The sequence below is a fragment of the Oryctolagus cuniculus genome, chromosome 14, assembly GCF_051225735.1.
Source record: "Oryctolagus cuniculus isolate XC-2025 breed Fujian yellow rabbit chromosome 14, ASM5122573v1, whole genome shotgun sequence".
Taxonomy (NCBI): domain Eukaryota; kingdom Metazoa; phylum Chordata; class Mammalia; order Lagomorpha; family Leporidae; genus Oryctolagus; species Oryctolagus cuniculus.
Window position 1 is genome coordinate 66,527,916 of NC_142880.1, and position 27,136 is coordinate 66,555,051.

Sequence of the window (27,136 nt, forward strand, 5' to 3'; positions counted from 1 at the left end):
ATGATCCTCCTATTCGGACCTAGTTCTGGTTCTAGTAACCATTAGTTCTGGTAACCATGCTTGTCATTTATAACAGACCCACCTCATTTTCTTGCCTTAATAATCTTTTATACTTTTTCTAGAGACTGAAATCTGACTTTAGGATCATACTTTCCATGATTAGTTTCCCGTTGCCCTCTACCAAAACCCCCAATGCTAGACACTTCCTGATTGATCCTTGTGTTGTTCATCATTAGATTACTCCATTCTTTTTTTCTGGGAACACATGAAACCTTGCATTTTCTTACTTCCTTCGGCTAATGAAATGTGAGTATAAGTGATATGTCACTTTAATGGTTGAAGGGCAATGTCTCTTTATTTATTTTTTTTTTTGGAGACTCATAGAACAATGTATCCAGATAGAATCTCACAAGTTCTGGAGTTTCCGGATGACTACCATGAGCAGAGTCCTTTTTGGCACTGGATGTGTAGTACGGTGTCACTGTTTTAAGATGTTGACATCTTAGATTTATTATCACAGTATAACCTAATCCAGCCTTATTATAAAAGTTCTCTACCTGGAGTCTGTTCCATCATATATCTTACGGTATCCCTTTGATCTTCTATTGTGACACCTGCCCAGTTGCCTTCTCTACATTCCATGAGCTTCTGCAGTCTTTGTGTACTAGCTAGCCCTTTCTATTATCTATTATCTATTTCTATTATCTATTTCAATAAGTTCTAATTACACAAAAAAAGGAAATCAGATACCCTCTAAAATTATCCTTCATTTTTTAAAAATATGATAAAGCTTAGAATTGCACAGACACCTGCTAAAGGCATGAATAAAGCAATATATGTCAGTAAAATATAGACTAATATCTTGTGACCTTGATTTGGTCATTTCCAAATCATTGAAGAAGATTACTTAGCATTTGAATATTATTTAAAACTCAGTGATATATTGTTAGAGATTAACTCAGGTAGCTTCTAAAGTTGGATACCTTTTAGGACTATACTGATAATGAAAGGAGTCCTCATGTGAATGAGGATTTTCAGGCTGTATTTCCCAATTGAAGTTGCCATCCAAGCTTGAATTACTAAGTCGTATGGGTAACCCTAGTCATCTATTGGTAAACATTTAACAACCAGCTCTGTAAGAGGGGGAAAAATATAGCATTTATCTTTACTATAGTGTATAATATTGCTGCTATGGTTGATGTTAAGCTACCTATGTGATACCCTGAATTCAAAGCTGGGAAAAGATGCCCAGTAGCAAACTATAGAATATTTTTGTGTTACAGACACAATAGATGTAAAGAACTTCAAAAAGATAATGACAAAATGGTAAAATGCAAGAAACAATTATGATGAGATACATTTTGAGTAGTTATGACCTTAGTGTTTAATATAATGTGTTCAATTTTACTATTACCTATTAAATATTTAATAATGCTGTTTAACTGGCTTGCAAAATTTTTGAAAATTTAACAGTTGGCTCTTGTGAGCCAGAAGAAGTTGCTAAATTTAGACTACTCATAAAACGCTTCTCAGAAATCATTGGACCTGAAATTATCCTTAGCATTCAAATTTGTATGCATGGATGTCACCATTAAAACTATATACTTCCTGTTTTTTCTTGTTATAAATTAAAATAATTTGATTACTCACTTTAGCGCAGGAAGTGTAGGGCACGGGGGTAGACTCTGGGAGTAGACAGAATGCTATTCATTGTCATTTATTAAAAAAGAAGCCAAAATGAAATAAGGAAAGTGAGTGGAACTACTTCTTATACTGACTCATCATGGTATTTCTTAAGAGATGTGTAATTTTTCTATGTCCAAATCTCATAATTATCTAAGAGAACTAGTTATGTAGGAGGAAATGCTGAATAAATCAGTTTATCTGTGTGGGGATGTTAGAGATGTATGGTTGAGAGAAAATCTGAACTTGTATTAGGGAAACCAGGGTTTGAATCTCTAATTCGGTACTTTCTAGCTGTTTTAGGTAACCCATTATGCCAAAGTCAGTTTTCCTCTGTGAGCTGACAATAACAGTTCTCACCTCACTGAATTAGGGAAAGACTTAAAGTATACAACAGACAATGAAAATTGTTCATTTCCTCTTCATTCTGTCCCTTCATGCATCATTAATTTTTCATTAGCAATATATTTTATAATCACTGTTCGTGTTGGGACTGTCACTGTGATAGGCTGTCATACCTCAAAGTTGACACTTTCCAGATTGGCTGGAACACGGAATGGATTGCTTGCTCTACTGCTTTTGACAGTCTTGCATATTCCTCCAGTGAAAGAGTTATCAAGGACTTCTCCTCTGGGCTCTCCTGCCAGAAAATGAAACCTAGAAACAAATTAATTTTCAGGAATTCATTAGATGTAGATCAATCTTTAAAGTTTTCATTATTTATATGAAAGAAATTCTTTTTGTAACTGTTGTTGACCGAAGACAAACTACTTGAAGGAAAGCTTGCTGTTTTCTTGCCCATGGTGAGGAATCCAAAGATGTCTGGAAGTCAAAGCTCAGCCCTAGTGGCTCTATTATGTTTTCCTGTTCCACTCACTTAATTGCTCTACACTTCCAATATGAAAAAGAATTAAAATTTGGATTTAGAGTTTTTTCATGACTTACAAAGCCAGCACAAACTTTGGAAGCAGATTTTGAAATAAATTGTCACCTAATAAATGCCACTCTGGCTCTATTTCCTTCAATACAATATAGTAAAGAAGTCTGAGAGAGCTAGTAGTGAAATGGCAGTAGCAATATTTTAATGAAACTATCACTGTTTCATTACTTGCTAATTTTATTTTACATTTTATTAATAATTATAACATTTAAAACATATTTAACAAGTGCTTACATACTGTTTATGATAGACCAAACAATAGTAAGCTCTTTAAAAATATTAATTTAGTTAAGTACTTTACAAATATTAGCTTAACATTAAATAAATATGATGGTAAAATCATTATACTCATTTTAAGAATAAACCAATTGAGGTACGTAGAAAATAATTAGCTTCGCACAAATCATGTATTTAAAATATTGTTTTGCACTAGATGAAAAACTTCTCCAACATAGTAATACCTTTTCCAGATTCTTAAAGTTCATAAGGAAATGCAAGAGACTCAGAATAGCTAAAAGAATATTTCAGGGGCCGGTGCTGTGGCATAGTGGGTAAAGTTGCCAACTGCAGCGCCGGAATCCCATATGGGCACCGATTAGAGTCCCTGATGTTCCACTTCCAATCCAGCTCTCTGCTATGGCCTGGGAGGGCAGTAGAATATGGCCCAAGTCCTTGGGCCCCTGCACCTGCATGGGAGACCCGGAAGAAACTCCTGGCTCCTGGCTTCGGATTGGTGCAGCTCCAGCCATTGCACCCATCTAGGGAGTGAACCATTGGATGGAAGACCTCTCTCTCTCTTTCTCTCTCTCTCTTTCAGTGTCTGTAACTCTAGCTCTCAAATAAATAAACTCTTTAAAAAAAGTATATGCAACAAAAGAAATAAGACTTTTGAACTTTATCAGAACTAATTTTTCCTTTCAAAGGGCATCATTGAGAAAGTGAAAGACAACTCACATGATGGGAGAAAAATATCTATAAATCATAAATGAGGACATGCTTACAAATGGAATATATAAAGAACTCATAGAACTTAATAAAAATTAAAATTATCCAATTAAAAATAGGCAAGGGATCTGAATATTGAAATATATATTTCTTCAAAGAAGATAGGTGAATGACCAATGAATATATGTAAAAATATGTAACATTAATCATTAAGGAACTATAAATCAATAGCATAGTGAGAAACCATTTGCGTGGTTATCGGCATGGCTTTAATTAAAAGGACAAAACCGTGTTGATGAAGATGTGGAGAAATTGACTTTCAGTTATACATAAGTAGTGGGGAAGTAAAATGGTGTAGCCTCTTTAGAAAAGAACTGGCAGTACTTCAAAACTTGAATTACTATAAGGTTCTGAAATTCTATTTCTAGATATATACTTGCAATGTTACACACATACATTTCAACATGGTTTTATTCCTCAAACTCATGTGCACATTTAATCCTCAGTCATATGTTACAGATATTAAGGGAGTGTGGTGGGTGGTTAGAAGTACAGATTATGTAAAGTGATTAAGATTAGATAAGGTGATAGAGTGAAGCCCTCATGATGGAATCTTTATAGGAAGAGGGAGAGAGTCATGCATATATACATAAATATGGGTTTCTTGTCTTTTGCCAGGTGGTGCCCTGAGCTGCCCTGGTACTCTGCCATCACCAGAGACCAAAACATTGAGGCCTCCTGTCCTTCAACTTTGACACTCCGGAACCATGAGCCTGGACAAATCTGTTCTTCATAAAGAATGCCTGCCTCAGGTATTTCATTATAATGATGACCAGTTGACTAATATAATACTCAAGAGAATTAAAATAATGTATTTCCACACAGATACTTGCCCAAGAATGTTCATCACAGAATTATTCCTATTAACTAAGGTAAATCTCCATCAACAGATGAACAGATAAACATGATGTTAGACATAAGTGGACATTATTTCACAACACAATGGTAAGAAGTGCTGATATATGCTTCAGGTGGATGGATCTTGAAAATATTATGCTAACCTGAAGAAAGCAGGCACAAAAAGCTTCATATTATATAATTCCATTTACATAGAATATTTAGAATAAGCAAATTTATACAGACAAAAAAGTAGTGGTTGCCTTGGACTAGAAGTCAGGTAGAATTAGGAGGTAATGGAGCCTCACATCTAATAGGTGCAGAGGTTTTGTTTTATGGCAATAAAGATATTTAATAAAAAGAATCATTCCTGAGGGTTTTCCAAGATGTAAATCACACTCAGATAGCTATAAACACAGTTTCATTCATATGTGAAGTTGTATCAATAGATATGGGAGAGAGGAAGTATGAGAAGCTTATCAGAGAGGAATTTTTAAAGTATTGAAGTAATAGATCAAGCAGGAATGTTTGAGACTCATATATTTGCATTGTCTAAGCTAAGAGAGATTGAAGAGGAAAAAGAACTGTTTACCACCTTTTTCTGTGTTTTTTTTTTTATTTGTCACAAATAAGAAAGAGCTTGAAAAAAATGACTCCCAGGATAATAGAATATGAAAAGGTACCAGCTGTTTGTATAAAGCCTAAAGAAATGATTTTTGTCTTAATGAAGATGCCCATGTAAGAGAATGCCTGAGGAATCTTTCAGGAGCTAAGCAACTACATAGCAGTTTGTTGTGCTCTTCTATCCCTCCTTCTCTAGGATGTTAAGATTGGATTTAAATACTTAGGTGTTTCAAAACCAAAGGGGCCTTTGGTACATGAGGTTTCCAATGTATTTTTATCTAATTTGGTTTATATGTTATGCTTTGTATTGTCTGGACTTTAATTTAAAAAGTAAGTTTATTTTTTTAAACTTCTATTTAGTAAATATAATTTTCCAAAGTACCGTTTATGGATTATGATGGCTTTTCCCCCCAATAACTTCCCTCCCACTCACACCCCTCCCATCTCCTGCTCCCTCTCCCATTCCATTCACATCAAGATTCATTTTCAATTATCTTTATATACAGAAGATCAATTTAGTATATACTAAGTAAATATTTCATCAGTTTGCACCCACACAGAACATAAAGTGTAAAATACTGTTTCAGTACTGGTTATAGCATTAATTCACATTGGATAACACATTGAGGACAGAGATCCCACATGAGGAGAAAGTACACAGTGACTCCTGTTGTTGACTTGACAATGACACTCTTGTTTATGGCGTCAGTAATCTCCCTAGGCTCTATCCATGAGTTGCCAAGGCTATGGAAGCCTTTTGAGTTCACTGACTTCGACCTTATTCAGACAAGGTCATAGTCAAAGTGGAAGTTCCTCCTTCCTTCAGAGAAAGGTACCTCCTTCTTTGATGGCACCGTTCTTTCCACTGGGATCTCACTTGCAGAGATCTTTCATTAAGGTTTTTTTTTTTTTTCCCAGAGTGTCTTGGCTTTCCATGCCTAAAATACTCTCATAGGCTCTTCAGCCAGATCCGAATGCCTTAAGGGCTGATTCTGAGGCCAGAGTGCTGTTTAGGACATCTGCCATTCTATAAGTCTGCTGTGTATCCCGCTTCCCATGTTGGATCATTCTCTCCCTTTTTGATTCTATCAGTTAGTATTAGCAGACACTAGTCTTGTTTGTGTGATCCCTTTGACTCTTAGACCTATGAGTGTGATCAATTGTGAACTGAAATTATCACTTGGACTAGTGAGATGGCATTGGTACATGCCACCTTGATGGGATTGTGTTGGAATCCCCTGGCATGTTTCTAACTCCACCATTTGGGGCAAGTCCGATTGAACTTGTCCCAAATTGTACATCTCCTCCCTCTCTTATTCCCACTCCTATATTTAACAGGGATCACTTTTTAGTTAAATTTAAACACCTAAGAATAATTGTGTGTTAATTACAGAGTTCTACCAATAGTATTAACTACAACAAAAAAAATACTAAAAGGGATAAAGTATTAAATTGTACATCAACAGTCAGGACAAGGGCTGATCAAGTCACTGTTTCTCATAGAGTCCCTTTCATTTCAACAGGTTTCCTTTTTTGTGGTTGGTTAGCTGTCACTGATCAGGGAGAACACTGGTGAGGATGTGGGGAAAAAAGGGATACTGACCCACTGTTGGTGGGAATGCAAACTGGTTAAGCCTCTATGGAATTCAGTCTGGAGATTCCTCAGAAACCTGAAGATAACCCTACCATACAACCCAGCCATACCACTCCTTGGAATTTACCCAAAGGAAATAAAATTGGCAAACAAAAAAGCTGTCTGCACATTAATGTTTATTGTAGCTCAATTCACAATAGCTAAGACATGGAACCAACCTAAATGCCCATCAACAGTAGACTGGGTAAAGAAATTATGGGACATGTACTCTATAGAATACTATACAGCAGTCAAAAACAGTGAAACCCGGTCATTTGCAACAAAATGGAGGGATCTGGAAAACATCATGCTGAGTGAATTAAGCCAGTCCCAAAGGGACAAATATCATATGTTCTCCCTGGTCGGTGACAAAAAGTAAGTTTAAAAACACATAAATGTGTATGCAGTGTGTACATGTATGTGTGTGTGCATATACATACTTGGGTATATATTCACACCTTGGTTGATCCTTTAAAAAAAACAAAACAAATGCTATTATTACATAATCTTGCTTCAGATTTAAGGCCTTGTGACTAGTATTGGCAATGTAGAAATTTGAGTGTCTTATTAATATTTTCTTTGAGATATGTCACTTAAAAAGAGGGATAGCCCCCAAGAAGCTATCTTTTTGGTTAGAAATGTGTTGGGGATCAGGGTATGGGGAGAGACAGAGATAAGTCTATAAATTAGGAAGATATTACAGTGATTCGCAAACTTGTATTCCCCCAAAGGGCAAAAGGACTGGTTTTCCCAGAGCCAGTAGGATTTGCTCATTTCTGAGAATTCTTGGGACAACAGCTCTGGTTGGCAGAAATCCATACCATTTTCTGCCAAAGTACACATAGCATCTGGCCCTCTCCATCTGTAACTCTTGAGTCTAGAACAAGAGGTGAGTTTGTAATGTCAACCTTCATCAGTCAGAACACTGGCAAATGCCATTATCAGGGGGAGTTTTGGCTGAGGCTTTCCTACAATGTGCATTTCTTCACTTTGATAAGAACATGATGTTGAAGCACTCTTCTTGAAATCGGCCCAAATTTAGGGCATTTTAGGACAGAATTGCACACTCATTCGTAGTCATCCAGCATATAGATGAGAAATCTGTGGCCCAGGAATGATGAATAACTTGATAAAGTGAGTTAACATAGAACTAGCTTTGTTACTCAGCTCCACTTACTTCCAGACTAATGGCTTCTCCATTTTACTGATGTCCTTGAGTTTGCTTCAATGCCGTCTGGGTTTTTATTCCTAAAAATGAAACCGTATTTGCAGCTACGGCTCTTTGTCATTTGTGCCTTAAGATTTCATATAATGCAACTCAGATAGTAGTGAAGAATTAAAGGAAAAAGTCCAGTTATGAAGCAATAGAGGCTGAGTGCAAACTGCCTTTGGTCAACAATTCAAGGGGGCTATTCCCTTATTATGGGTGTGGTAGAGCACAGGAAATTGTCTTACATGGTTTTTTTATGTTTCAAACCAAGGCTTCGTTCTTCTGCTGTCACTGACTTCTCTTCTATTTCCCAAAGTATTGTAAGACACTGGCTCAGTATAATGAATTTAGGGCCCTTACTAAACTTACAAAAAATGCCCACCTTACTGGATATTACTGAAACAGAACCATTAGGATTTCTTAGCACTTCTGAAAAATAAGTCAGCCTGGTTCCTGAGGTTTCTTCCAGTATGTTTTTGTCTTTAAAATGCATGGTATCCTTAATCAGTGCAAGAATTTTGATTTTGAAAACTAATTTGAACCCTGGTCCTCTCGTTAACTACTTTGTACACTGTAGACTCAGTTTCCCTGTTTATAAGTAGAGACCAGATAGTGATATAAGTGTGATCTTCTGTGTTGAAATGATTGACTTATCCGTACATCACATGTTCTCTATTCCTATTCACGCCAGCTCTCATATCATTAATTTTTAGCACCTTCTTTTTCCCATGTTTGCTTAGCTTATTTCTTTCTGGCTTTGTTTTCTGCTAATTTCCCCTGGGCTTGCTTCTCATGGGAAAAACCTGGCTTGCTTCTCTAGCATTTGGACTTTTCTAACACCATTTTCCTCAACTTGATCAAGGCATTTCTGAGTAGTTCCTCACCCATTTAAATCCTAGTCTAGTAATCCATTGACACCTCTCAACTTGGCTGACTTTCTATGAGTCTGTCTGATCCGTTCCAAGCCTTCAGAGGAATGTATGAGAATCAAAACAAGCAATATTTAAGAGTCTATAGAATTGGCTGATATAAACTAAATGTGAAAATGCTAAATGCTTTTATTCTCTAAGAGTGAGGACCATGTCCACGTGTTGACTGAACATGGTAGCCAAATATCAGAGACAAGGCTAGTGGAAGTAGTAAGAAGTTAATGAGGAAAGTGGACAGTAATGTGTCTGATTGTGTCATTGCTGCTATAACTCATTAGTTCTGTGATATCTTAATCTCCCAACTGGTAAAAAGATGTTACATACCCATTTCCCATCAACTGTACACTAGGGATGGGGTTATACTGCCGTGGGCATACTTTCTTTGTTCTCCCACAATCTCTTTCATCTGAATTGTCTCCACAGTCATTTTCTCCATTACATTCTAACTTGCTGGGAATACAGCGGCCTGGACAAGGAAAGAAAGCAACAACATTGCAACAGATTATCATTTAGGGAAGTTTGAATGCAAATATTTTAACTTTTAAGAGAACGAGTTTTCACTGTTTTTGATAAAGGTCTAGAGAATATGAAAATAGTGTGAAAAATTGGTGTTTTCCTCAACTTTTAAGGTTAGAAGAGTCAGCATAGAATGCTTTTGTTGCCACTGAGATGATTGTATTAAAAAGAAAAGACATAGAATCTCATTCTCAACACAATGAGCTTGTTGTAGAGATCATACTCTACAAGAGAAAATAAACTATAGATCCAAAACTTCATTTTTAATCAGGGTGGCAGATTCAGAATCACTGTCTTTATTTAAAAAGTTATAATTTGTTACACAAATATGCACACACATGCATCTATTGGTGAACACAGTAAAATGGCAGAGTCTTTAGAAGAAACCAGGCACATGAGTCCTGCCGTGGGAACACTTTATAAAATGTTTAAGATTGAGAACAAGGTGTGGGATTAACAAAAAAGTAAGAAGGAACTTTTTGAATATATGGAAGTTTCCTATATGTTGATTGGGGTTTGTATGGTTGTATACCTTTGTGAAAATAAAATTCTACATTTTGAATTGGTATATTTTATGCAAGTGATTATTTTCTAAACACATTTATATTTTATTAAATTCTATATCTTGCTATATATAGTTACTATAAATAGCTATGTATACCATCATTTTAGTATCATATATTTACTATCGTATATTATCATTTTAGTACATATAATTTACTATACCTAAGTAATTTTTGGATAAGTGCCTAGGAACTATAATATTAGGCAAATTAAGTAAGTGGACTTAGAAAATGGTACAAACTCCATGTGTTCTCTTCCCTTTTTGGCTTTCTGAATTTCATAAAAATCTTTTGAGCAAGTGTGAAATTATGAGGCACAGAAATAGGAATGCTGTTGCTGCAATGACAGACATCCCCTCTCTAGCCCTTCAGCCTGCCTGGCCTGTAATCAGGGATGCTGGGGTCCTACCATCATAGACAAATCTAACTGACAGTGACTAAATGTTTTACTCAAGATTTTCTGGTTGACTATAGAAGTTGTGATCAGTGTCTCACTACATCCATACATGATAATTTTGACTAACTGAAATCCTTAGGGGAAAATAGGTATTTTGCTTAATTCAATGTTTTCAATTATAGAAGACCCTCAAGAAAGCACTTAGTTTCTTTTTAGAAGTTTATTTATTTATATTTGAAAGGCTGAATGACATAGTTAGATAGATAAAGATCTCCCATAACCTAGTTTATTTTCCAAATGCCAGCAATAACCAGAACCAGTTCAGGCTGAAACCAGGAGCCAGAAACTCCATCTGGTTCTCCCACGTAGGTGGCAGGGACCCAATTATTTGAGCCATTATATGATGCCTCCTTCGATGTACATTAGCAGGCAGCTGTATTGGAAATGGAAATGACTCCAGCCCAGGAGCTCCAACATGAGATATGAGTCCCAAGCAGTAGTCCAACCTGCTGCAGCATAATGCCTGCCCCAACAGCACTTAGTATCAACTCTTTTGGTAATTAATTCTCGCTTGGAAGGTAGACTGTAATGAAAATAATTCTCTTCTTTTGATTATTCAAGATCTTCCATTGTGTTGGGATTACTATTTTGAAGAATTATAGCTATGAGTAACAAGACAGAAAGAAGGGATGGAACAGGCGAAGGCGGTTTGAATACTGCAGAACTTAACGAAACTCACTATGCTTTAGCCAGCACATACATATATAATAGTCCTCCTCTTGTCCACCAGGGATGTATTCCAAGACTCCCAGTGAATGCTTGAAGCCCCACACATTACAGAGCCCTGTAATTTAGTGCCCTTTCCTTCTGAAGTAAGCACTTTACCACACACTTTGTGTCAGTGTTTTCAGTTTGAGGTGTGACAGTTGAGCTAACATGAGTTTCCTTTTTTTCTACTTCATAATTTCTCAAATAGAGTATTCATTCTTACTGTAGATCTTAGAAATCTTAGCCTAGGATTTTTTTTTCCTTTCTTCAAGATTTATTTTATTTATTTGAAAGAGTTACAGAGAAAGCTAGAGAGAGAGAGAGAGAGAGAGAGGTCTTCCATCCACTGGTTCACTCCCCTAATGACTGCAATGGCAGGAGCTGAGCCAATCCAAAACCAGGAGCCAGGAGCTTCTTCTGGGTCCCCCATGTGGGTGCAGGGGCCCAAGGGCTGCATTCTCAGGGAGCTGGATGGGAAGTGGAGCAGCCAGGACTTAGAACAGCGCCCATATGGGATTCTGGTGCTGCAGGCCAGGGCTTTAACCTGCTGTGCCACAGTGCTAGCCCCATGTTTTCCTTTAAGAACTTGACTTTTTCACTTAAAGGAAGCAGTTTATGACATCTCTTTGTCATATCTGAGTTTCTAGCATTGCTACTATTGCATATTGGAGCCATTATTAAGTAAAATGAAAGTTGCTTAAGCATAAGCATTAGGATACCTTAACACTTCATCTGATAACTGAGACTAATGGGCATATACAGCATGGATACAGTGGCGAAGGAATGATTAATGTCCCAGGTGGAATGGAGCAGGACAATAAAAGCTTTCATCATTCTTAAGTAATTACTCAGGTAATTTTAAATTTACATATTTAGTTCTGAAATTTTCCATTGAATATTTTTTGGACCTTGGTTGACTAACCACAGGTAATAAACTACAAAAACAAAAGTGTAGATGAGGGGGCCTATTATATACATTTACACTTGGAGCTATATAGTCATCTAGAAATTAACATTTTTACCCCTAAATACTTGAGCTGATGAATTTTACTGCAACTGCATGGTATTTTTAATATTTTAATTTTTAAAATTTCTTTGACAAGGTGGAGGAGGGGTGGACTGCGTGAAAATGAGAGAGATCTTACATTTACAGGTTCACTCCCCAAATCCGTGCAAGAACTAGGGCTGGGCCAATCCAAAGCCAGGAGCCAGAAACTTAATATAGGACTTTCATGTGGGTGTCAGGCACCCAAGTACTTGAGCCATCACCTGCTGACTGCCAGGATGTACATTAGCAGGATGCTGGCATTGAAAGTGAAGTGGGACTTAGATCCAGGGACTCCAACATGGGATGCCAGCATCCTAAGCATCAGCCTAACCACTGTGCCAAATGTCCACCTTGCATATTGTTTTTGTAACCAGTTCCAGATTCTCTAGTCTTCTGTGTCTGAAATTAGAACTTTGAGAGAACAGTTGGTACAGTGCCTTGGTATTAGCTTCATTACTAATTCTTAAAAATCCATGTATGCAATAAAATAATGTATTTAGTCTTGGAAAGCCTCAGGAGACTCCGAATAGCTGTCCTGAGGGACGAAAAAGAGGAAGGTGAATCTCTTTGGAACAGTAAGTTCTAACTCATTGTTAAGTGATGGTTATACATCATCCTGAGCCAGAACAATGATAGTGCATCCAACCTTTCATTTTGCCGTTCAGAGTGTGGCATTAGTGAATGTTTTAAGAGAGTATATTAGTATAACATCTTCAATGGAATATTTAACAGCCAAGGGGGTATGGCATTATTCAACCAGAAAGGATGTCAACCACACCTGTGCAAGAGTTTATTAGTGCGCCAGTGCTGTAGCGTAGCAGGTAAAGCCTCTGCCTGCAGTGCCAACATCCCATATGGATGCTTGCTTGAGTCCTGGCTGCTCCACTTCTAATCCAGGTCTCTGCTATGGCCTGAGAAAGCAGTAGAACTTGGCCCAAGTCCTTGGGCCCCTGCATTCATGTGGGAGATCTGGAAGAAGCTCCTGGTTTCAGATCAGTGCAGCTCTGGCTGTTGTGCCCAACTAGGGAGTGAATCAGCAGTTGGAGGACCTCTCCTTCTCTCTGCCTCTCCTTCTCTCTCTGTAAAACTCTGACTTTCAAATGCATAAATTAATCTTAAAAAAAGAGTTTATTAGTCAATGGTTGTATCATGGGCAGAGCTAGAAATTTCAGGTAACAGTCTGGGCAGTGGAGAAAGGATTGTTCAGGGAGCTTAGCATACCAGCTATTTACTTATTATAGATTAATTTTAATAATTCAGTTTTTTATCAATGGCTACAGACATATTGATGATGATCTGGAGATTAGCTATTTATACTATCAGATATTTTGAAATTTTGAAGGCCATGAAGTCTTTAGTTCATCTAAAGCCTCTCATATTTTAGACCTCATTAAAGCTCTTTTATAATAATTTGTGAAGTTATCATCTCCTGGATAAAAGCCTCTTCCTGATTATTTGTTTTAACAACCTTCTATCAAGCTCTGAATGCCTGTAGTTTAGTTCTAAACCTTGATTTTAGTATCTGAATGTATTGCTCATGTCTGTATTTCCCTCAGTCATTGTCATAAAGATTTTTCTCATATTCCATTGTGAAAGGAATGTGAAAGTTGTCTGAATCAAGATGGAACTGCTGTGTCAACACTAACCAAATAAATAAATAAAACTGAGAGGTTAGGAAGAAATTGTTCTTTGTACATAGTTGTCTGATAATCGCTATCACAAAAGAATCTTCGAGAACTACCACCCTACATAGAGGCCACCATAACCTTATACAAGAAGTACTAAATCAATGACATCTGGCTAGCAATCATGTATTCAGCCTTGAATTAATGTCACCTTGTTATTAATCATTGTGACCAAAGGTTCTGGTTTTGAAATATCTGATGTAACCTTACCCATTTTTTGCCTTTAAGAATTTTTCCTTGCTTCAACCCCTTTGACTATGACCTAAATTACAATGGCACACATACTCCCCATTGAGATACTCTGGAATTCCCAAATAAATATTATTCTATAGAGACTCTCTTTCTGTGATTGTTGCTTTTAATGTAGGTTGACACCCTCTTTTGTTAATCTGTTACAAAATCTTATTCATGTAGGCATAATGTATATCTTCCTACTGACATCTCGCCCTCACATCCCAGGTTTGGAGTGTTCTAGAGGGAAATCCTTGACACAAGCAGTCCTGTCTGATGTTCAGGAATACTGAAGACAGAAGGCAAGGTGTAAGAGGGGGAAAATATAGTTTCAAGGTCTTGAATCAATTTTCTAAGCAATTTCAAATCTGCTACTCAGTGACAAATATTTTACTTTCCCAGTATATTCTGGAATACATAGAAATGATAGGGATTTTAATAATCTGAAATTTAATTTTATTGTAATTTAGAATCAACTAGAAAGGAGTTCAGTACTAATACAGCACATGTGCTAAAACTGACCTGTATCTATTTTGGAAAAGAAAACTTTATTGAAGTACACCCATGCTCATTTGTTTATACACTATAGAGGGCAGCTTTCATGCCAGGTTGAATGGTTGCATGAGGTACTATATGGCCTACAAAAGCTAAATTATTTCCCATCTGGCCCTTTACTGAAAAGTTTGCAAAAATATGAGCTAGACTATTCAGACTGGTGCGCATTAAATACTTGTTAGTTAACAAGACAGTGCATATGACAAATATACTCAATATTTTATTATTACCGAAATTGAAATACCAGATTTTGCTATTTGGTTGAGTATTGGACTTAAAGGTAATGTTTCTAATATTTGAATAATTTTTTTATCAAAGGAATTACCTTTGAAGTCAGGCAAGAAAATTTGCAATATCATTTGTGGTTAGCCACTTGACACAATATCTCAATGTTCTTATTTTCAGCTATATTGAAAATCTTTGTATTTTGTTACTTCTTTTTGATTATACTGGATATAGATTTGTTTTTAAATAGTCAACTTTTAAAAATATCTGCCTACTTTTTCTTCCACTTCCTTTAGAAAAGTGTAAGGATTGGTGCCACCACTTGATGAGCAAATGAATGAGATAAGTGATCAAGATGATTATAACTGTAATTATAGCTGTAATTTCACACATGGCTAGCTTGGTAATTTGTAGTATTGCACCCCATCCCCCCACACCTAAAATGTGGAATTTTATCAGGGGTTTACTTGGTAGTCAGTTAGGAGAGCTTAATTTAGTCATTATTTTTAGTTGAGACCGAGCATTTTACGAAAGTACGTTACCACTGTCACAGCGGAAATCATCCTTGCAGTCAGCCGTTTCGATTTTGCAGAGTTTAGATGGAATGCACCGTTGAAAGGTCACCAGGGGTTCAGTACAGGGTTGCCCTCCAAACTGACTGGGGCGCAAGAGATCTCTAACTTTAAACTAAAGGAAAGGAGAGGTGAGTCACTCCAAGGCAAAGTCAAGCTCAAGGTCAAAAGTCCACTAAGAACACAAGGATCCTCAGTCACAGTGCAATTTTTTTCTTATGGTGATGTTTCCTAAATTTATTAACAATTCCATTATAGTGTGTCCTTAGGGAATCCACTATGTCTCTCAGCTGGCTAATTTCCCAACCTGTAAAATGAAGACATGAGGCAAAAAGTTTTTCCAAGGTTTCTTCTAATTTTGAAATCATGTAGTTCTATACTGAAGCAAAACCAAATTCAGAATTGTTTACTGAGAGTCTCCTGAGCACAGAAAACCTTTCCAGGCAACAACAATAGCCCTGCTATGCCTCAACGCTATAGACAAGTAGAGTGATAAATGTGAAAGAATTTTGAGGTTCTTTTGCATAAGGAAGTCACCATGGAAACAAAGGCTGACATATTTTCCACACTTTAAATGATTTCGAGTGGTGACTAATGAAATGAAGAATCAGGAAGGAGAGGAAAAATGGCAGGGGTAAAAAGCACTAATCCTCAGTTCAGACAGATTCAAATTCAAAACGCAACCAACCTTATAATTAGTTGTGTAGTCTTGGGCAAAATGCTTAATCTCTAATGAGTTGTAACTTCATTTGTAAAATGAGTAGAAAAACACAATTGATGTGAAATCTGAACAAGGCAATGCACGTAAGAGGCCTGGAACCATTCCTCTCAGAGAGCATTCCTCCTCCAAATGTGTTCTTTTTCTTCTCTATAATATGTGGATACTCAGCACATGTGACTTGGACTGGAGTTGACTGGGGCCAATGCACTTACAGGAATGAGCTTGAACTGGGTAAATATTGCAACTGGGAACAATAAACAAATTGAGGGACTTTCCTCCTGGGAGAGGGGATTTAGAGACAGGGTGAGGAGTCAGACTTTTGATTTATTTTCCTCATTAATCTGGCTTTAAACTTTGGCCTGAAATTCCATTTTTTAGTATTTGCTTTCGCTTTTAGAATTCACAGATGGCACAGGCAGTGGAATACAGAAAAGAGTAAAAATGATGCCAAGATTGTTATCAAGATTGGGGACAAGATTTTCTTCTGATGTTCATGTGACAGTAAAACATAGAAAATGGACCCCCTCTCCGCCAAAGAACTGCTAAATGGAATTTTTCTCAAAGCTGGGAGAATTTATTTTCAGAAGTTAAAGAAATTCAGCATTTTTGTATTTTGAGCCTGTGAGGTAATCAGCATTATTTTGGTTCACATTTCCTGGATATGCCGTGTGTCACCCACCTGTTTTTCCACACAAGGGTCACAGTCTGACCATGGTCCATAATCTCCCAGGAGGCAGTTGATGGGACATGTTTGCCAGTTACATCCTCTGGTCTCCTGCTTGGTGCAAAGCCGGTCACATGAGTTCTCCCAGTAGTACTGATCTGCTACTATTTGCCTGAAATAGTCAGGAAAAAGCTGCTGAGTTGAGTCTGTTCAGTGTGGCTCAAGTCTTATAAGAAAAACACACTGAGCATTAACTATGGGGAATAAAAGGAAAGAAAGTTTTTGTAGAACATCAGACAGGTTCGGATCTATGCAGGTCATACCACTCAGTGGAACTCAGGATCAGCTACATTGTTTGTTCATCTCAGTACAAAATGAAAAGGAGGGACTTCTTGTTCCAAAATGAAGAATCTCAAGACAACCAAGTCCAATCACTGGGCTGTGCATGCGGCCTTTCTAAGCAGGGGTACCTGTGTGATTGCCAAGGTCGCATTCAGGAAATAAGCCCTAATAGGTCTCTTAGAAAGGACTGCAAGAGAAAGGAAAGAAAGTTCCTGCAAATGGCCAACAAGATGACAGCACGATGTGATAAGTACAATGATGGAGATAGGGTCAAAGTTTCAAAGAGAAAGTGACACACGGGAGACATCGAAAAATGCATGTGTATTCTCCAGGTAACAGAAGGAAGGGTATTCTGGGAAATGACACATGTGAAGATCAGAGATGGAGGAGAGCATGACCTGTGCAGGGAGGCACTTGTGTGACCAACCAAGGAGAAGTGCAGAAGGACGAAATATATTGTGGAACTTTATTTGGAGGGCAGCAGAAAGCTACCGAGGGACTCTTGAGCAGAGCTGTGGAGTAAACAAATCTGTTTTCACATAATTTGTGAATGGCTTATTTGGAAATCGTTTGGTGATTTTAATAAAAACCCACACTACATATGTAAAAAAGTTTCCTAAAATAAGTCTCTAGAAAGGGCTATAATATTTTAAACATTAAATATATGCCTTTCTCCCTCAAGGCATGACAACATTTCTGTGGTATAGAAACAGCTAACAGATTTAAAGGATGTGTGGGGGATGAGTAGTCTGAATTGATGAAAAGCCTGAATTATTAAATGCTATCAAGTAAACACAGTTTTCTTGCCATCTTGTACTTGCCAACAATCAAGCTATCAGCTAGCAGTGCTGCTCAATTGAAATACTGTTAGACTTGGTTTAATGAGTAGAAAATTCTCTACAATCAACTCACAAGCAGTTATATGCCCATTGAAAAGGAGCTTGAGTAGGGATTCTAAGCAACGTAGTCAACTGAAAATATTGCATAGGTTCCTACCTAAATTTCTTTTTTAAAATTCTTTGTTTTAATAGAGGGTACAAAAGCAGATTTCATTTTAACCTTATGTGGAAAAAGACCTCAAGTTTCATCCAAATTTATGAATTCTCACTCTGAGATCTTTTTCCGTATTGCTTACTGTGGCATTTTGGATATGGGCAACTTCATCCTCAAGGTTTCTGAGAGCACAAAGGAACTCAACACAGATTGTACCCACCTCTGTCTGCTTTGGGTTCCAGAATTGCAGGTTTTTGAGCAACTGGACCACTGTGTCCAAGCGTAGTGATCACAGAAGCAGGTTTGGCCCTTGTTGACTAGAGTACTAAGCAGAATCAAATACAAGACAGAATGTCCAGCCATGCCTGGAGAGCCCCCAGGCCCTGAAATGAAATGATACAGTATAAGTCAAATAGTTGCTGGGGATAACACTTTACAAGTAATCCTGAGTTGTAGACTCAAATGCTTTTATGTTGTTTAGATTTGTAACTCAATTCATAAGTATTTGCAATCAATAGAGTCTCCTGCTTCTCAAAACAACTGCATATACTGATTTTCCTTACTTCCTTGGGACTGAGGAAAAGAGTATCAACCAGTATTTTGGAAACTGACTGTCCAGTTGTTTCCTTGAGCAGTCAGATGTTAGAGCTGGGCTAGAGCTTGGGGGTCAAATGCCCTCATATTCTGGCAATAAAAATGGGGCTCCAGGAGGGGCAGCACCATGAAGGCTACATGACAAGCAACGTTCAGGATTCTTGAATCTTGCATGAAGGGCATCCCTTTGCTAAGTTTCTAAAACTGATTATTTTTTTCTGGAACATCAAGATACCTGGAGCTTCATCACTCTGCATCCTCTCCAGCTCCATGTTAATGTGCTTGGGAAAGCAACAGAAGACCCCCCAAGAGTTTGGACCCCTGCCACCCCCATGGGAGACCCAGATGGAGTCTGGGTCTATTGTGCTCCTAGTTGTGGCCTGCACCAGTCCTAACTATTGTGGCCATTTGGGGAGTGAACAATCAGTTGAAGAATCCCTTCCTGTCTCTCCTGTTCTCTCTGTCACTCTGCTTTCAATTTTTTTAAAGTATTTTTTAAAATATTACCTTTTCACTTAGTAGTGACTTCTAAGAGTGTTGAAAATTTAATAGTAACTGTTAATCATATGTTTTTCCCCAAAATTAAGATCTCCCCCCCATATTATAGCAAGTGAAGATTGAGAATAGATTTCAATATTAAATTAAGTATTCATATTCAAAATATTTAAAAATATGGCTTTAGTTGCTTTGCATCTTGCAAATAAGATTCCTGACCATCACATCTGAATCACAGTTTCCCAATAGTAGTTACTGTGCCTCTTCCCTATTTATTTTCTTGTTAAATATTCCCTCCTAGAAAGTACAAATCTGACAAAAGATCTCTTGTTTCTCTTCCTTCATTGCAATGTAAATACCATAGTATTTGATCTTTTCTGTTTAATTTATTTCAGCATTTAAAAGGATGAGAGAAAATACAGTATGTATTTGAAGAAACGTTTGTTGAATCTAAAGCATTTTAGAAATGGGCTTTAATGACATTTGAACAAGGTAACTTGGGTACATGCTTATAGTAATTCTGTATAATAATATTCTTAAAATTTGTGCCAGATTAAGAATGCTTAATAGTTTTTAATTTTAAAAATGTATTTATTTTCACTTTATTTAAAAGAGAAATAGAGAGGGATGGAGAGAGATCTTTCATTATTGATTCAATCCCAAATTGTTCATAACCTCTAGAGCTGGGTCAGGCCAAATCGAAAGCCTAGAACTGAATCTGGATCTCCTACATAGATCGCAGTCTCAGCTCCTCGAGCTACCATTGCTACCTCCCAGGGTGTGCATTAGGAGGAAGCTAGTTTGGAAGCAGTGTAGCTAGGACTTGAACAAGGACTCTGATATGGAATGTAGGTATCCCAAGCAGTGGTGTAACTTCTGTGCCAAATGCCTGCCCCAAATATTTCATAGACTTTAGAATCTGACTCATTGGTCTAATCATCATCCATTGTGACTGGTTAATCTCCAGGTTTTTTTTTTTTTTTTTTTTGAAAAAATTGATTAAAATATAACTAGTTCTCAAGGTTTGGACTGATTTTTTTTTTTTTGACAGGCAGAGTGGATAGTGAGAGAGAGATACAGAGAGAAAGGTCTTCCTTTTGCCGTTGGTTCACCATCCAATGGCCGCCACGGCTGGCACGCTGTGGCTGGCGCACCGCGCTGATCCGAAGGCAGGAGCCAGGTACTTCTCCTGGTCTCCCATGGGGTGCAGGGCCCAAGCACTTGGGCATCCTCCACTGCCTTCCTGGGCCACAGCAGAGAGCTGGCCTGAAAGAGGGGTAACCGGGAAAGAATCTGGTGCCCTGACCGGGACTAGAACCCGGTGTGCCAGCGCCGCTAGGTAGAGGATTAGCCTATTGAGCCGTGGCGCCAGCCTGGATTGATTTTTAAAACACTTATAATTTATTTGATAACATTTTTGTGTTCCCCAAATATAGAAATATATGAAGAAACTAAGATGGCTTATATAACCAACTAGAAAATTTCTATTGATGTTAAAGAAATATGAATAATGCATACCTGTATTTGAAATTTTTAACACAACACAAGGAAAAATATAAGACCTAGGTTCTCACCTACCTGTCTTCAGAGGCTTTCCCCACATACAACCCATTTTCTCTTTCTTATAGGAAGGGAAATTCTTTAAACATCAGCTTACACACATGTATGTGCAAATCTTCTTCAAAAATATACACAAAAAGAATATGTTGTATGCTACTCTAAGCATTCAGTTCATAATTTGAAGATCTTTCCGTATAAGTAGATGCATTTCTACTTCATTCTTTTAGATGGTTGCATAGCTTTACACTATACAGATATACACAATTGGATTTGTCCATTATAACTGTGGACATTTACTTCACATAATGCAATACCTTTGTAATTATTTGTTAGCATACTTTTGTAGTACATCCATGGGACGAATGGATGTGTTCATAGCAGAAGGATGGCTCAAACAATATCTACATTTAAATTTTCTGTAGATGTTTGCCAGATTATTGCCCTCTCAAGTATCTCAAAGATGAGTTTCTGATTATGTTTTGATGTGGTTAGTTTGTGTTTCTTGGTTGTGATAAAGAGAATCTTCAGTAAAAATAAAATGGGGTTCATCATTTTACAAATCTTCAAGCCAAGAGCTTGAAATCAAATTTAAGAATTGTTTCTCCAATATTCTGGAGAATTAAGACATTTCTTATTGACAAATCAGTAAGCTTTTTAGAATTTTTAACAATTCATTGAAAAACACTAATAAAAGCAACCAAATCCATTGATTAACAGCTAAATGTATTCTTCAATTTGGAATGAGGTTGACACACATTTGGATATACATTATGTGCTGCTAGGCATTGAGAGAGAAACAAAGAAATGGAAGAGATGAGCATTGCCTGGAAAGGGCAGACAGAAATTGAAGACACTGCCAATGCTTTTTTACAAGCTTGTTTTTTTTTTTTTGACATGGAAAACACAAAATAATGCTTTTATTTGATTTTGTCCCTATATAGATTCTCTCCTTCATGTAATTATGTTAATTTCTTTTGGATAATTTCTTTTTTTAACTTTTATTTAGTAAATACAAATTTCCAAAGTACAGTTTATGGATTATAATGGCTTCCCCCTCCCATAACTTCCCTCCCACTCACACCCCTCCCATCTCCTGCTCCCTCTCCCATTCCATTCACATCAAGATTCATTTTCAATTATCTTTATATACAGAGGATCCATTTAGTATATATTAAGTAAATATTTCATCAGTTTGCACCCACACAGAACATAAAGTGTAAAATACTGTTTCAGTACTAGTTACAGCATTAATTCACATTGGACAACTCATTAAGGACAGAGATCCCACATGAGGAGAAAGTACACAGTGACTCCTGTTGTTGACTTGACAATGACACTCTCGTTTATGGCATCAGTAATCTCCCTAGGCTCTAGTCATGAGTTGCCAAGGCTATGGAAGCCTTCTGAGTTTGCTGACTTGATCTTATTCTGACAGGGTCATAGTCAAAGTGGAAGTTCTCTCCTCCCTTCAGAGAAAGGTACCTCCTTCTTTGATGGCCCTGTTCTTTCTACTGGGACTTCACTTGCAGAGATCTTTCATTCAGATCCTTTTTTGTTTGTTTGTTTGTTTGTTTGTTTTGCCAGAGTGTCTTGGCTTTCCATGCCTAAAATACTCTCATGGGCTCTTCAGCCAGATCTGAATGCCTTAAGGGCTGATTCTGAGGCCAGAGTGCTATTTAGGACATCTGCCATTCTGTGAGTCTGCTGTGTATCCCGCTTCCCATGTTGGATCATTCTCTCCCTTTTTGATTCTATCAGTTAGTATTAGCAGACACTAGTCTTGTTTGTGTGATCCCTTTGACTCTTAGACCTATGAGTGTGATCAATTGTGAACTGAAATTGATCACTTGGACTAGTGAGATGGCATTGGTACATGCCACCTTGATGGGATTGTATTGAAATCCCCTGGCACATTTCTAACGTCACCATTTAAGCTGCTATAGTCCTAGGCTACTTCAATCATAAAACAGTGAGCTGCTCCTTTAAAGGTTAATACACTTGCCTGCTGATTCTAGCTTCCTAACACGTTTTGTTTTGTTTTGTTTTGTTTTCCTCTGCAGCACTGAGCCTTAGGACACTGGGACAAGAATAGCCAGATAGAATTTAGGTTATGATCAGACACAATGGTGTGAGTCCTGGATGTCTGACCATAGGTCCAGATTCAGGGGTTTATCACCAGCTTCAGGGCACTTGGGAATATGAGGCTCCTAAATACTCTGAAGCTCCCCAGTCAATCACAGACTGACTAGAGTCCAGCATTCCCCTAGTACCAAATAAGAGATCTTCCCATACCGGGACATTTTCAGCCAGGAAACTAAATAGATTGTTGCTATTGTTTATACATTTCATAGAGAAAGGAAGGAAGAGATAAATACTTTCCAAACACTTTTCTCCATTGTATAGAGAAACAATTTATTAAGGCAACTGGTGCAATCAGCATGTTAATGATTGAGAAAAGTCTAATTGCTAGAGACCACCAACTCTGAGTTCTCAGCAGATGTTACCTGTTTTAACTATTTCAAAGGCTTAAAAAGTAGAGGTGAATTTCATTCCAATTATCATCAAAAACTGCAAAAATAGCACCCTTAGAGAACATTCCAATTTCTTCTTTTCCTGTAACTGTTCTGAAGCAAGGTGGAAAACAATATAAATGAAAATGTAACGTAAAAACTTATTTGATGAGGTGCTAATGAAAGAACTGATTGGTAGCTTCTTTTATAACATTTTGTTGTTACAAGGAAAATCGTTTTATGTTAAAAAGATAATTTTCATTCAAATGAAGATAATTATTCCCTAATTTTTTTAACTACAGCCCAGCATACAATATTGTTTCTTTATTTATTAATTTCCAACATCTCTAAGCATTTTGGAGGGATCTAAAATTTCATGCCAGCATTTTATCAATTATCTTATAATTTGCATGCAAACATGGGGCAAAAGAATGTTCTATGAATAGAGGAATGTAGTTGGGAAATTTTTCCACTGTAGTGCCATAGTAGTAGAGTAGCAATTCCTGTTTTCTTGCAATTTTCATCCTTTCTTGAACTGTCTAGAAATCATTGATCCCACTGAACCACTGAAGATGGCTCTGTGAGCACTTAAAGAATCTGAGTTAAAAGTAAAGTTCATCTTACTCTATAGAATCTGTCACCTTCGGAAGTGCTGCACTCATGGAGTGATTTGCCTGCAAGGAGTTTCAGCTCCTCTTACCTGGCAGGTTTCAATAGAAGCTCTAGTTTATCTCCAGCTGTAGGTTTTTCTTTTCTTCTCCTTGTATACTCCTCGAATCTTTTATTTCCTATTATTTGTTTCTGTTGTACATGCCCCAGGGGCTCAGGAAGTGATGTTTACCAGTGCCTGAGTAGGCTGGGAAGTCCAGGTTATGACTGCCCTTGACTAAAGAGTATGTTTGTTTTACTCTTAACTGTAGTTTAACTCATAGAGAAACTTGATCTTAGATGTCTTCTGAAAGAACATTTCTATGAATAACATGAACCTTTGTGTTTTTGGAGATTTAAGCAAAGTATTTACCTTTTTTTTATTTAACCAGGTAACTCTCGTAGTAATTTTTTAGAAAGCTTTTATTTAATAAATATAAATTTCATAGGTACAGCTTTTGGAGTATAGCAGTTCTTCCCCCCATACCTGCTCTTCCACCCCCACTACCATCACATCTCCTAGTCCCTCTCTCCTCCCATTCTTCATTAAGATTCTGTTAGGAAAAGAGTTGCAGATTGGTGCTTCATCACATGGGGCACAAAATGTTAGGAAAAGAGGTGCAGAATAGAGAGGAGGCAGTGTACAAATTTACAGCCAGACCGAATTTATTCAGAGAGAAATCTGTAGAAGTGGGTGACCAACTGCTCGTGTACCCATGATGGAACATGTGGCAGAAGGCCCCACCCCCAGGGGCCAGGCCTTTTTATATTTTAGGAGGGCTGGGGCTGGGGTGGGGGTAGGGGCAGCAGGTGGAGGGGAATTCCTGGAACTGGTTTTTCAGGTGTTCAGAGCAACTGGTCTTTGAGGTGGCTGTAAGGGTTGAGGTATGAAGGCAATAGGGTGTGAGACCCAACTGAGTCTCAAGGGCAAAGAATACATTCCAGTATTTGTTTATTTTGGGCAATAAGGGAAAATGGCTGAGGCTTATGTCATTGTTACATCAGATTCATTTTTAATTATCTTTATATACAGAAAATCAACTCTATACTAAGTAAAGATTTCAACAGTTACTATTTACTTCTTATTTGAAAAGAAAAGAAATGACCTTAGTCTGAGTTATATATTTCCATGCATGAAGTGATAACTTTGTTGGAAACATGACCTATAATTTTGAAATATTAAGGTTGAAAATGCAATTATTATACCCCTTAGCTTTAAAAAGTTTGTGGTGTTCAGACACTTAACCTGCAAATGACTAAGGAAATAATAGGTATGCAAAAGATTTCTATGATAATTCAAAGAAGGCTTTTTTCCATATTATTGGCAAACAAGAGGTATAGTGGTAATGCAGAGGAAATACAGCCTCAACCTGAGACAAAGAAAGAAAAGCAGACCCCTCCTCCCAACACAGACCTTGAAAAGTGGCTGGTTACAGTTAACTAATAAAACAACTGCCCACGCTATGTTGTCTAGGGAGGGAAGAAGTCCTAAGTCCTGCTTCTGTGAACTCCAGTCATAAATCTGTCTTAATAAATCTGCCCCTGGGATCTCTTCTACAAACATACCAGGCACATCAACCATTGAGGTAGTCCTAAGTCATGTAGGCTGCAATTTAAACCCACCAATGATGCTGATGAACCTATAACTATTACAAGAAACTTGGGATTGTTGCTCAGTTCCCAGGGAGTGATTCCAGCTGAGCCCACTGGCGTAATAAACTGCTTGATCCTCCACTGTGTCTGGTGCCTGTTTGGAGGGAGTTTTCCCACTGGAGGTTTCTATAGCAGTAATGTTGGTATATCCTAGAGACCTAGTAACCCTTAGAAAGTTGTCAAAATAAACAGTCTTTGGAAGTTTGGAATTTCTGAATGATTAATCAGTAATAACTGAAATTCTGTTAAACGAGTTCTGAATTTTTAGTGATTTTTCCCATTGAAAGGCTATTGTAATAGCCATTGCTAATGCAGAGAAAATAAATCTGATTTCACCTTAAAAGACCTGTTAGAATAATTACTTAAGATTGCCTTCAAACTTAGGAATGTGTACCTTTAATTAAAATACATAAAGAGTCTTATTTTAGCACATGGAGAGTCATTATAGAATATTTTATTGAGAAAGATCTAGAAGATGTTATTTGTAGATGACATGATAGTATATGTAGCAAATTCAGAAGAATATACAGAGAAGCATAGGCATTAATAAATGAATTAGTAATATTACTGGATTCAAGTTTGTTACAAGAAAATATTTCTCTATACCACCAAAACCAATTAGAAAACTTAATTTGGAAAAATTTGAATATTTATATCTAATATGCTCTCTGAAAGGGTCACAACATATATTGAGACTGACTAGTGTACATATTATACTAAAGTGAAACGGAACAAAATTGTACAATAGAAAAGAGAAAATTATGGAGATTTAGAATGTGGAGCTGTATTCTAGTTTTGATTGTGTATTAAGCAGCTATGAAGTTGTCAATAAATTGCTTTCCTACATTGTATTTTTATCTTTTATTTGTAAAATGTGTTTTTTAAACTTCTTAAAAAGCCATTGAGAATTCCTTTTAAAAGTATTCATTGTATCTTCAATATAGAAAATAGCTAAAACAAATATTCCTCAGGCACCGTTTCACTGTGTGGTAGGGAGCGATCGCAGCAGAACTGAGAACTCTTTGAAGCACAGCTAGGAGACCACTCAAAGGTGCATACTTTACCATGCATGGCAGGAACTTTGCCGAGGCCAGAGTCAGAGCCAGAATATAGATGATCTGACTTGTAGTCTATTTTCTTTCTTCTTTAATATTTCATGATGTTAAAGAACGCAATTTGAGGATAAGAATGAAAGCAGAATGATGCGCTAAGACCAGTATTGCAGACACTACAGGCCTAACATAAGCAGTTTCAACCTTGAGTGTCTTAGAAGATAAATAAGAGAATAATTCTGTGATGACTGTACAAGCAAATGCGTCACTTAAGTATGTATACTTCTTTGTCTGGTTACCTTTGAGACCCTAAGATAAGATGCATTCTTTTCTGAGTTCAGGGTGTTTGGAACTGAAGGCAAATTCTAGGAGTCATAACCTAGAGAGATGCAGTCAGTAACTAATAGGATGAGCTTCTACAGGATTGTTGAGGACTATGAAGATGACAGAAAAGTGGGAAAGTTGTATGTCAGGACACAGGAG

General features: G+C 37.2%; 1 protein-coding gene and 1 long non-coding RNA gene across 8 annotated transcripts in view; one reads left to right on the forward strand and one right to left on the reverse strand.

Annotated features, from left to right (window-relative positions):
* C6 (complement C6) overlaps positions 1–24,173 on the reverse strand; it is a 65,717-nt gene extending 41,544 nt beyond the window's left edge. For both annotated transcript variants that reach the window (XM_008262156.5, XM_089313161.1), the window contains exons 1-6: positions 24,001–24,173; positions 18,362–18,524; positions 16,822–16,978; positions 15,392–15,536; positions 9,186–9,327; positions 2,202–2,340 (exon numbers count right to left, since the gene is read on the reverse strand). In XM_008262156.5, coding sequence (XP_008260378.4) covers positions 2,202–2,340; positions 9,186–9,327; positions 15,392–15,536; positions 16,822–16,978; positions 18,362–18,504 — 726 coding nt within the window. In that variant the 5' untranslated portion in view covers positions 18,505–18,524; positions 24,001–24,173. The remainder of the gene's footprint in view (positions 1–2,201; positions 2,341–9,185; positions 9,328–15,391; positions 15,537–16,821; positions 16,979–18,361; positions 18,525–24,000) is intronic.
* Positions 1–27,136, forward strand: part of LOC149122367 (uncharacterized) — a 205,609-nt gene that overhangs the window by 140,929 nt on the left and 37,544 nt on the right. For all 6 annotated transcript variants that reach the window (XR_016220738.1, XR_016220737.1, XR_016220732.1 and 3 more), the window contains one exon: positions 4,247–4,380. This is a non-coding gene — a long non-coding RNA (uncharacterized LOC149122367). The remainder of the gene's footprint in view (positions 1–4,246; positions 4,381–27,136) is intronic.